At 33.2% G+C, this 12,287-nt stretch overlaps 1 protein-coding gene and 1 non-coding gene across 3 annotated transcripts; both read right to left on the bottom strand.

Annotated features, from left to right (window-relative positions):
* Positions 1-421: 421 nt before the first annotated feature.
* LOC110661936 (transcription factor BEE 3) lies at positions 422-2,046 on the bottom strand. Of its 2 annotated transcripts, none has more exons than XM_058130005.1 (6): positions 1,589-2,046; positions 1,378-1,494; positions 1,212-1,277; positions 1,007-1,075; positions 832-909; positions 422-734 (listed from the first exon to the last, which is right to left on the bottom strand). In XM_058130005.1, the coding sequence occupies exons 1-6, from the start codon at positions 1,994-1,996 to the stop codon at positions 639-641; spliced, it is 834 nt and encodes a 277-aa protein (XP_057985988.1). In that variant the 5' UTR covers positions 1,997-2,046; the 3' UTR covers positions 422-638. The 2 variants fall into 2 exon arrangements, with proteins under 2 accessions (XP_057985988.1, XP_021676465.2); XM_021820773.2 differs by having other exon boundaries at positions 422-739; positions 840-909.
* Positions 2,047-5,913: 3,867 nt separating this feature from the next.
* LOC131178277 (small nucleolar RNA R71) lies at positions 5,914-6,020 on the bottom strand. Its single transcript, XR_009147411.1, has one exon. It is a non-coding gene; the product is annotated as a small nucleolar RNA R71 (small nucleolar RNA).
* Between the last annotated feature and the right edge of the window lie 6,267 nt (positions 6,021-12,287).

Below are 12,287 nucleotides of genomic sequence, written 5' to 3'. Positions count from 1 at the left end.
ATCATTTGAATTAATCTCACCAAGACTATAAATTTTGTTATAATGGAAACCCATTTCAATCACCTTCAATGCCGACAGTCAAGCAATATATTTGCCTTAATGTTTTAATTAATTAATTAATTAAAGATCAATTTAATCACATATATAAATTGTCTATATTAATTACAACCACTTTGTGAGAATGACATACATTCAACACTTAGGCATTCTAGTCTAATCAAGTTGTTGCATGCTTAATCTTGTTTTGGATGATATGGACATCGCTAATGTATTTATACCATATGATATGATTATTAATTAGTGATTTCACATCTATTTAAAATAATCATACTGATTGAATGCTTTCTTTAACATATGTAACACCCTTTTTTTTTTTTAAATGATATAAAAAATTCAAATAAAATTTCAAGACAACAAAAGATTGAGAAAGATAAGAATTGATGAAAAGGGTTGATTTAATTTCTATGAATTACAAATTGAATTCCCAAGCATGGTTTGAGTAATTGTACAAGTATATATTGTCACTTGTGCTAGGGTATCCACGAAATGGGAACAAAATTTTGAAATATTTGGAGGTTGAAAAATATTGGTAAATGGGCCATCTTCATGTGTTTGTATAAGAAGCAACATCAAAAGAGTCAAAGGGACCATGTTTGATGGAAGTGATTACTCAATCCTCCATATCCTTCTCTCATCACACTCTCCGTCTCTTTTGCCTCTTGTGCCTTTGCCCTCTGCAATATTAAAAAAAAAAAAATCAATATTTTCAACATAACTTACAATGATTAGCATTTGTTTAGTGTAAAAACACAAAAAAAAAAAAAAAATCACCTGCATTGTTTCTATTTCGTCTGTCTCTGCATTGAAGTCATAAAATGTACTTGCCGCAGCGAGCTTCATTGATAGAAACTGAATATTCAAAAAAAATAAAAAATTCTGTCAGTTTAAGGATCATAAAAGAGCAATTTTAGTAGCAGAAGATCTTCCAAAGTATCAATCTAATTACCTCAACTTGATTCTGCAGAGACTGAACATAATTAATTATCTCATCGAACATTACTGCCATGCCCATGGTCTGTAAAATAATAAAATAATCGAACACCATTGTAGATTATTGGCAAGACAAATTTATTTTTCAATTAATTGATTGATAATTTTTATTTATTCTTTCTGTGGGGGGGAGCATATATATATATTATATATATGTATACCTTGTAGCAGCCTGGGACAATATCTTGCAAGCATCTTAGTCTGTCATTGATTTTTTCTCTTCTTACCTGTTGTACGAGAAATTTACATCCATTAGAATACCTATAATCAATTTCTTTGAAGAGGGCAACAAAATTTTTGGGATCTTGAGAAGTTTGTAAACGTTACCCTTTCTGCTAAACTGTGGCTATCAGTGGCTTGCCCTCTTCTAGCTCTGACATGAACAACTTCCTTTGGTTTCTCTTCCTCTTCCTTGCCTTGCACTCTCTTTCCTCTTCTTGAACTCTGAAAAAAGAAACAGTTCCATGAGGCTCATTCTAACACATAAATACAGAATCCAGGCCAAAAGGAAAACAAGAACCAGAATTAATTTGATTACATTTTTGCCCTTCCCACTTTCAGAAACTTGTGGAGATGAGTTTAAAGAAGAGCTTTCTGATACATCCATTGCTTTTCTCTTGTTGCTTTCAAGAAATTCACTTTCATTTCCAGGAGTGGAAAAGGACTGACCATGAGAAACTGGCATAATATTATGATGGTTGTTTTGATGGAAAATACCAGGAAAATTATCTGCCAAGTTGCCAGGGAATTCTGCAGCTGCAGCTTGATGACTAAAGAAGTTGTCACTAGAGAAAGGCACATCGAAGCTGTGGATTGAATTCAAATTTGAAGTATCTAGGATAGTTTGGTTTACAACTGAGAATTGGTTCAAGGATTCCAAATTCGGATCAATGTCCAAGAATGGAAGAGAGGGTTTAAAGCCTAGAAGATCTGCTGTGAATTCCATGTGATGGGAATTCTTGAATTGAATGAATTGTTTTGAGAGCCAAATGGGTATTGTGTGTTTTGAATAAGAGAGAGACTTGTATTTATAGTACGAGATTATACAGTGACTCACTGTCACTATGTGTAATCTTTTATTAATTTGTAAATTTTTCATTTTTTGACATTCAACTGAAGAAACCAAAAAGAGAAGCAGTTTGAGAGGGGCCATGTGGCAATACCAGCTTCTATGGTTATGTCTCCTAAATGGGTCCTACATTCAGGAGGTATATCCAATAATAATATGGGTCCATCATGAACTTTTAGCCCCCAGGGGAAGTATATGAAAAAGGTTTAGCTTAAGTGGAACTATTTTTTCAACCTCTTATTTATTTTATGTTTTCTTTAGAGCTCGGAAAAAGCTGTCTTTTTTATATATTAAAAAAACTAATTTAATTATATTTTTTTAATAGTGTGAGAAATGATGATTCTTAATTTATAAGAAATTGAATGTGCTATAAACTATATAACAAAAATTACTTTTCTCCTTTTCCTTTAAATTGTTTTTATTATGAAGATGATAATTTCATAATTAATAGTTATGTAGATTTAAACTCAATATCTGTTTATTTTTATGTCTTTAAATATAAAAAAACTAATTAAGTTATTTTTTATCGATAATTTTTAAATGAAATTAAAAATATATAATTAATTCTTTGCATTTGATTTATGAGATAGCACACCCCTAAAATCTGAACCGGATGAATTGGGTGGTTGGATACCACGTGCTAAGACACTCAAGCGAGATTAGAGTTAGCTTGGCTCGCCCAAAGATGGCTCGGCTTGCCTCATCTCAGCATCCTATTACTCAATGTAAAGGTGTTTTGATGTCTCAGCTCGAAAGATCCACAGTTCGATATTTGTTCGAATAACACTTATTGACTTGACTCGAGATACTCTCACCGTAAATCTCTGGATCTATTGGAATTTCAAAAACATGGTACAACTGCTTTCAACGGCTCTATGATGGATTTATATAAGATAACACAGCTCTAGACCTCAAGTACCCTTACTCTGCTGAATTTTTTACTCATTTTCTATATCTTCAAGCTCTCTCAAACTTTCAAACACAATATTTATTTGATCAACAGAGTGATTGTCTAAGACTACCGACATCACCATTCTCGAATCGAAATTATAACCCAAAATACTCATAGTAGTATTGTTGTACTCATTTCATATAGGCATTTTAGGGTAGTTTTACATCTATTTTGCCCTTATATTTTAGTATATTTTATGTTTATTAGCTTTATTTTAACTTATTTATTAACTTTAGTTACTTTATATTTGATTTTTGTAATTTTATTATTTTTAATAGGTTTTGTGGTAAATTGAAGGTCAATGAATGCATTAGGAGGTGATTTGAAGAAATTTGGAGCCCTTAAAGCATGGAAAAAAGTTGAAAAAATCAAGTCTTAGAAAATTAAGTTGGTCAAAATTTGCTTGAGATCTTGTTTATGATATTGCTTAGGGTATGTTATACTGCTTAACCTAAAGCCTAAGGCAAGTTGCAGGTCAAGCGCCTCTTAATTCCAACATATTTAGAGTTTTATTCTCCAAACCTGCCGAGATTTGTTTGGAGTCTTGCTTGAGATCCTACTTAGGATAAGTGACAATACTTAAGGTGTAACTCAGGTGAAGCTAGAAGTCAAACATAAGCAGAAAAACTCATTTTAACCCAAACCGGCTGAGATTTGCTTGGGGTCTTGCTTAAGATCCCTCTTAGGGTAAGCGATAGTACTTAAGGTGCAACTCAGGTTAAACTGGAAGTCAAGCATGAGCAGAAAAACTCATTTTAAAATAAACCTACCGAGATTTACTGAGGGTCTGCTTAACCTTAAGTAGACAGGGCATACAAAGGCTGAAATTTGCTGAAGATATTGCTTAGGGTAAGCAATACTCTAAGCAGACTGCCCAAAACGTGGAAAACTCTGCTGACTTGGACATTTTTACACCTCATTTTCTATTAACTCCTTGGCTTTTATCCATTTTTAAGGCAATTTTTGGGATCATATAAAAGCATCATTTTCTAGTTTTTGCCACAAGAAGTAACAATAAGAAAGAAAGGAAAGAAAATCATAAAAAATAGAAGGGAGGAAGGTCGCCATCAATTCTAAAGAGTGGAGATGCTGACACCTCATTTACTATCCACTCATTGGCTCTTATCCATTTTTAGGGCAATTTTTAGGATCATATAAAAGCATTATTTTCTAGTTTTTGCCACAAGAAGTAACAACAAGAAAGAAAGAAAGGAAAGAAAATCATAAAAAATAGAAGGGAGGAAGGTCGCCATCAATTCTGAAGAGTGGAGATGCGGCCACCATTTCTGAAAGCTCCAAAATTCAGAGTTTTGGGTTCTTCTACCTGAGTTTTTCTATTTTTAGTCCCCTTATCATGTTTTTGTTTACTTTTCCATCAATTTCTCTTGTAAATACCAACATGAGTGAGTAGAATGTTTGGATTTCAGAGTTGGAAAATAAGTTTTTGATTAATTTGTGGACTTGACTAGTTATTTCCATATTTTATATAAATATGAGTTTTGATTCTTTCCTTGTGTGCCTAATTTACTTGCCTAATGTTGGTACCCATTAGGTATTGTGTTAATCTTTGATTGAAGGACTAAAAGGCAAAGATTATTGATAGATAACCAAGGATTAGAACTTAAAATCACCTATATTTAGAAATAAACTAGGGTTTTAAGAGGATTTATTGATTGATCATAACACTTAAAGGGTTTTAAGTTAATCAAATATCGTACGAAAGTAGTTTTGGTTTTCTTAAAATACACTTTGATTTGCTTGAAAAAGATATCAAAGGAATCTGGGATCAATCACCTTCAAACTCTATTTTTCCTTAAAATTAGAAAAACCAAGACAAATCCCAATTAATATATGCATCAACCCCCAACTTTGGAATCATTTTACTATTAACTAGTATTTAATTTCAATTACCAATTATTAATTTAGTTTAATTGCATCTAGATTTAGAATTTGTTTGCTTGCTCTTTACTTATTTTGTTTAAATTTATCAATTTTAAGTTGTTCATTTACATTTACATCTTACTTTCATTGATCATTAGCCCAAATAATCGCTTCATTCATAGTTTGGTACTCAAACGGTAAATCCTCGTGGGAATGATACTTGACCTATCACTTTATTACTTGATACAACCCGTATACTTGTGAACTAACGTATCAAGTTTTTGGCACCGTTGCTGGGAATTTAATTTTTGTTTGATATTGAATGATTATTTGTTTGGTTAATTTGGGTATTTTATTTTTAATTTCTTTTACCATTTTACTTTGAGGATTTGTTTTTTTTAGGTACTTTTATTTTATGGGAAGGACAAAAAGTGAAGAAATCAATTTATTCTTTGATCCAAAAATAGAAAAGACAGCAAGAGCTTTAAGAGCAGAAGCTAAGAGGAGAAAAGCTGAATTTAGAGCTTAACAACAACAAGAAAGAGCACAAGAGCAAGAGCAACCACAAGAAGAAATGGCTAACAACAACAATAACAACCATTCTGTGAAGGATCATGCCTATCCTAACATTGGGAATTTCATGCCAAGTACCACAAGACCAAGAGTAGAAGCTAATAATTTTGAATTAAAGCCTGCACTCTGTCAGATGATATAACAATCACAATTTGGAGGAAGTCCAAGTGAAAATACACATGTGCATTTAGCACACTTTCTTGAGATCAGTGATATGTTGAAGATAAATGAAGTTTCTGATGATACAATTCGACTAAGATTATTCCCTTTCTCTTTGAAGGACTGAACTAGAGAGTGATTACATTCTTTGTCTCTGAGTTGTATCACAACATGGGATGAACTTTCTCAAGCATTTTTAGCTCAATATTTTCCACCAAGCAAGATAGCCAAGCTGAGAAATGAGCTGACTTCTTTCAAACTTAGAGATGATGAGAGCTTGTATGAAGTATGGGAGAGATACAAGGATTTGCAAAGGAGATGTCCACACCATGAGATTCCTAAGTGGATGCTTGTTCAAAACTTTTACAATGGAATTTCACCAGCTATTAGAAGTATAATTGATGCATCTTCTGGAGGTGATCTTATGGAGAAATCCGAAGATGAAGCTTTTTCTGCTCTTGATAAAATTGCTTATAACTATTATCAGTGGAGTTATAAGAGGAATGAGATTAAGAAACTAGCTGTTATGTTTGAGCTTGATGCCATGAATATGATTAATACTAAGTTTGATGCTTTGACAAGGAAGATGGACAAGCTAAGCATGAAAGTAGATTCTTCAATTGGAGGTTCAAGTAATTCAGCAGATGTTAGAGCTGCAAATGTCAACTGTGCAACTGATTTTCCAGCATTTGGTTAAGACTTTTCAAGTGAACAAGTGGATTATGTGGGGAACTATAATCAATGACTAGGTGGTAACCCATTTTCTGCAACTTATGATCCAGCATGGAGAAACCACCCTAATTTCTCTTGGGGAGGTAGACAAGGACAACACCATAATTTTTAGAAACCTTCTGAGTATCAAAAACATCAGAATTTTTAGTAGAATAGAGGTCTTCCTCCTAGAATTCCTAAACCTCAAAATGTACCTGCTCCACCACAACCACAACAACCTCCACCATAACAAGCACAACCAGATAAGACAGCTAGATTAGAAGCCATGATTGAAACTCTAATAGTAAGCCATCAAAGTCAATAACATATGATTTCTCAATTAGCATCTAAAGTGGATCAAATGGCAACACAATAAGATGTTAGAGAATCAAATAGCTCAACAGGCTAGCTCCTCAAACAACAAAGCATTTGGGAAGCTTCCTAGACAATCAGAAAATTCAAGGGAGCATTGTAAGGCTATTACATTAAGAAGTGGAAAAATATTAGAGAGGAGATAAAAAGATTGAAGAGAAAGTTGAGGAAGAGAAAAATAGAGAACGAGATGAAAAAGCTAAAGTTGAGGTTAGAGTTGAAGTTGAAAAAGAGAGTTCAGTGGAAGAAAAAGGAAGTAAAGAGAAAGAGAGTGAAGAGGAAAAACCTAAATATGTAGCACTTAAGGCTTACATGCCACATTTATCATTCTCACAAAGATTTCAAAAAGCAAAGTTAGATAAACAATTTAGAAAGTTTTTGGAGGTGTTGAAGTCTTTGTATGTGACTATTCTTTTCACTGATACCTTAGCACAAATGCCTTCATATGCTAAATTTTTGAAGGAGATTTTGTTTAACAGGAAAAAGTTGGAAGAATTTGAGATAGTAGCTCTTACAGAAGAAAGTAGTGCTATCTTGCAAAATAAGCTTCCACCCAAACTGAAAGGTCCTGGTAGTTTTTCAATACCATGTCACATTGGAGATATCAATATAGATAAAGCTTTATGTGATCTTAGAGCTAGTGTTAGTCTAATGCCTTTGTCTATTTATGAGAAGATGAAGATTGGAGAAGTGAAGCCTACCACCATTTCACTACAGTTAGCAGATAAGTCTATTAAATTTCCAATTGGGGTGATTGAGAATGTTCCTTTGAAAGTTGAAAAATTTTTCATACCAGTAGACTTTGTAGTATTGGAGATGGAAGATGATGTACACATTCCTATTATTTTGGGTAGACCTTTCCTTGCTACTGGTAGAGCTGTAATTGATGTAAAGAATGAAAGGCTTACATTGGAAGTTGGGGAGAAAAAAGTTGAACTTAATTTGTTTTAAGCAATGAAAAAGAAAGATGATTCAGATTCATATTTGAGAGTTGATGTGGTAGATGAGTTAGTTGAAGAAGTGTTTAAAAAGCAACATCCTGAAGATCCCTTAGAAGCTTGTTTGGTTCACGACATCAAAAAGGGGGATGAGATTGAAGAAGCTACAGAATATGCTCAAATTTTGGAAGGAAATTCACCTTTGCGTATGGCTAGTGCTGAGAAGATTGGAGATTTGAAGCAAGATGCTACTTCACCACTAATTTTTGAAAGAAGTGAAGCACCGAATGTAGAGTTAAAACCTCTTTCAATAAATCTCAAGTATGATTTTCTTGGTCAAAATTCTACATATCCTGTGATTATTAATGCTAAATTAAATGATTGTGAAGTTGAAAATTTATTAAGAGTTCTTAGAGAGCATAGGAGGATAATTGGTTATACCATTGATGATATTAAAGGAATACATTCTTTTGTGTGCATGCATAGAATTTTATTGAAAAATGATCATAAAGCCTCTAGAGAGTCACAAAGCAGATTGAATCCAAATATGAAAGAGGTTGTGAAAAAAGAGATCTTAAAATTGCTTAATGCAGGTATCATTTACCCTATTTCTGATAGCAATTAGATAAGTCCAGCTCATGTTGTACCCAAGAAAGGTGACATCACAGTGGTGAAAAATGAAAATGATGAACTAAAACCTACTAGAACTGTAACTAGATAGAGAATGTGCATAGATTATAGGAAATTAAACAATGCAACTAGAAAGAACCATTTTCCATTGCCATTTATAGATCAGATACTTGAGAGATTAGCTCATTATTCTTATTTTTGCTATTTGGATGGCTATTCAGGGTTCTTTCATATCCCTATTCACCCAGATGATCAGGATAAAACCACCTTCACATGTTCCTATGGTACTTTTGCATATCGAAGGATACCATTTGGATTATGTATGCCCCAGCTACATTTCAGAGATGTATGATGTATATTTTTTCTGATTTCATTAAGGATATTATGGAAGTGTTCATGGATAATTTTTCTGTGTATGGTAAATCTTTTGATGAATGCTTATCTAACTTATCTAAAGTTTTGCAGAGATGTAAAGAGTTTAATTTAGTTTTAAATTAGGAAAAGTGCCATTTTATGGTACAAGAAGGAATTATTTTAAGACATCTTATGTCAAACAAGGGTATTGAGATAGACAAAGCAAAGGTAAAAATTATTTAGAAAATGCCACTCCCAACATCTGTAAAAAGAGTGAGAAGTTTCTTGGGGCATGTTGGATTTTATAGAAGATTCATCAATGATTTTTCTAAAATTTCTAAACCTCTTACTAATTTATTGAGTAAATATGTGGAATTGTATTTTGATACTGATTGTATGAATGCTTTTTGCAGGATAAAAAAAAGCTTTGATATCTACTCCTATTGTGTAGCCACCTGATTGGTCATTACCTTTTGAGTTGATGTGTGATGCAAGTGATTATGCCATTGGGGTTGTTTTAGGATAAAGGAATGACAAGAAGGTGTATGCAATCTATTATGCAAGTAGGACCTCAAATGATGCTCAAATAAATTATTCTACTATAGAAAAAGAATTTTTGGTAGTGGCATTTGCAGTAGATAAATTCAGGTCTTATCTTGTAACACCCTCACTATAGCAATTACGTACATTCTACTATTCCGGTGATCGGTGTCTGTCCGGACAGCTAAAATGCCTAGAAAAACATTTAAACTAAAGTGAGGAGCCATAATTAACTCAAATATTAATAGGCAAAATTTCGAAAAAATTTTAGAAATAAAATACAACCAAGTTAAATGAGCCGGTGCCCTAGCGATGGGTAACTCAGTGGAAAGTTGCGGTCTTCACAGTTAGAAGCCCTAAACCCGGGAGAAAATTTATGAAATAATTTTTGGGACTCCAGAGAAGAGTCATTGAGATTTCTATGGCATTAGAATGCCAAGAAAAGGCTTAGAAAAATTTTTAGATCGAAACAGACGATTTTGGCTCAATAAGCCAAATGGAGGGCATTTTGGTCATTTCGTATTCAGAGATGATTTTTGGCCGACTTGTCCAGTTAAGTAAATAATTATTATGACATAAAATGTGAATAAATATTGCTAAAAATTAAATTGAAAATGAGTAGAAAAGAAAAGAAAAAAAAATGAATTAAATGGGAAATTATGACATCACATAATGTCATTAGTGTGCCTCCACCCAATCACATGGTGACACATGGCTATAACTTACTTAAAATGAGTTAAATGAGCAGAAATGAAAGAAGAAAAAAAAATCAGATTACTTTCTCCTTTTTTCTTCCATCCGAAACTCTCTCCTTCTCCCTTCCACCATTAAAGCTTCACCAAGTTTGAGTTCACCACCCAAATCACCCTAAAACCCTAGTTTCCCTTCACAAATATTTATCCTTACAACTAAAGCAAGTCTTGGGCAGCAAAAAGAAAGAGAAAAAGAGGAGTTCTCAAGCTTTGGGAATTAGCTAAATCAAGGTTAGTGCCAGTTAGTCTTAATTACTTTGTGTATACATCATGGAGAATATGAATTGAGTATGAAACTAAGCTAATTTAAATAAATTTTACATGGCTGAATTTCACCAAATTTTAGTAGCCTTAGGGTACATTAGGGTTCTTTTAATTTGAATGAATTATAGTTGTACATGGCTGCCATTGAATATGAACTTGATGCCTTAACTCATTGATTACATGTATATGAAGCATTGAAGTTGTTGGAGTTAGGGTTTGGGGGAAAACTTGGGATTCTGCTTATGTGTTGGAAAAATAAATTCTAATAGTTAATTAGTGACCATTTGGCTGAGTATAATGAGGAATTAAAGTGAATGGTAGCTTGGGATTTGAGGTTGGGTGTGCTGCCTTGAGTGCCCTGCAGGTCTGGATGTGAGTCCAGCATGTTTGGGCAGCTATAACTTGGGTTGTGTAGGTTCAATTGGTGCAAAGACAATTGAACATGAAATTAGACACATAATGGTATAATTTTGGTGAAGGAACTCTGCCTAGAAACTAAACATAGGATGCCCTAAAAATTGACCTAATCCAAGTGACCAATATGCAGTCCTTGGAAAATGACCAAATGAACAGTGTTCATTCACTTGGTCATAAATCAGTGTAGAAAGGTCCAATTGACTTGGATTTTATACCGATAGAAAGCTGAGATATAGTCCTACAACTTTCATGAAGAAAACAAATCCAAATTTTGACCATAACATGTCCAAAAATTGACCTACAGTCAGTGTACAAAAACTGCAGAATTGATTCTGCCCAGAAATTTTGGAAAAATTACAATCCAGCCAATTATAGTATTTAGGCCATAACTTGAGCTACAAAACTCCAAATGGAGTGATTCAAAAAGTGAAATGTAACTAGACACAATAAGGAACAACTTTAATGAAGAATATTTGGCCAAATTCTCACTGTAGAATGGCCTAATGGAACAGTGAACTCTAGTACCCAAAACTGATATTTCTAATTTATCCTCCATTGGTTAGAAGTATGGATTGGAAACTAATGCCAACACTTTTGGGAACCAAAATGTGGTAAATTTATGTGATTAGGACTCATGTAGCTATTATGCATTGGAAAGTCAATAATTTGACCTAAATAGTAAAATGAATAGTAACCTTACATGTAAAGCATAAAAATTCAACCAAAAACTTTGAAATGTGCCCTAGTACACCTAGTAAGATTGGTTTGGATAGGTTGGCATGCCAATAGGGTTCAGTTGGTCGTACTGCACATGGCATTATGTCATTCTGTGATTTTATAGCTTTTAGCCATTCTGATATTATGGTGATACTTGGCCTTGTGCCTAATAATTATTATAGCTTATTAGCTGTTCTATTGCACATTGCGGGATACATATGTGACCGATGGTGTGACGGCCCGAGGTACTTGGTACCCAGTGCCAGTTTACCTGTTTGTCCAGTTCAGTCATCCAATATAGGTTACTTGGGCAACCAAAAATAGAAGTTGATAAATTTAATGAAATAATGGATATAACAAGTACCAAATAAATAAGACTATAAATAATTATAAAAAAAAAATTTGTTTGCATGAGACATCAATATACACACTGCATATTTATTTTCTTTTAGTTTTTTTTTTTATTATTATTGGCATCACTAAGCATTATTGCTTAGCGTGTTGCTTTTTGCCATGCGTAGGTACTGGAGATACGGAGCCCGATCCCAGTAGACCCTAGTCAGGGTGAGAGTCAGATCTGCTAGTGTTCTGTGTCACCTCTCAGCTACAGTACATTGGTAGGATGCTAGGCTACATTTTATATTTTTTGTTTTGTATTTTTGTAAATTTTGTAATTAAACTTTTATTTTGTCATGTATATTGAAACTTATGTGATTATGTATTAATGAAATTATCTATAAATGGTGTTCATAAATGAAAGTTAAGTATTTATTTATGATTTGAGTATAAATATGATGTGAATTGAATGATTGAAAAGTTTGAGAAATTGATGAGAAATTATTGAAAATTGATGTGATAATTGGAAGTTGTGGAATAAAATGATTGTTGGAAGTGTTTTTCACAGGTTT

Source organism: Hevea brasiliensis, chromosome 2 (assembly GCF_030052815.1).
Source record: "Hevea brasiliensis isolate MT/VB/25A 57/8 chromosome 2, ASM3005281v1, whole genome shotgun sequence".
In the NCBI taxonomy this organism is placed as follows: domain Eukaryota; kingdom Viridiplantae; phylum Streptophyta; class Magnoliopsida; order Malpighiales; family Euphorbiaceae; genus Hevea; species Hevea brasiliensis.
Note: the sequence above shows the minus strand (reverse complement) of the source record. Positions and strands in the feature narration are given on the sequence as shown.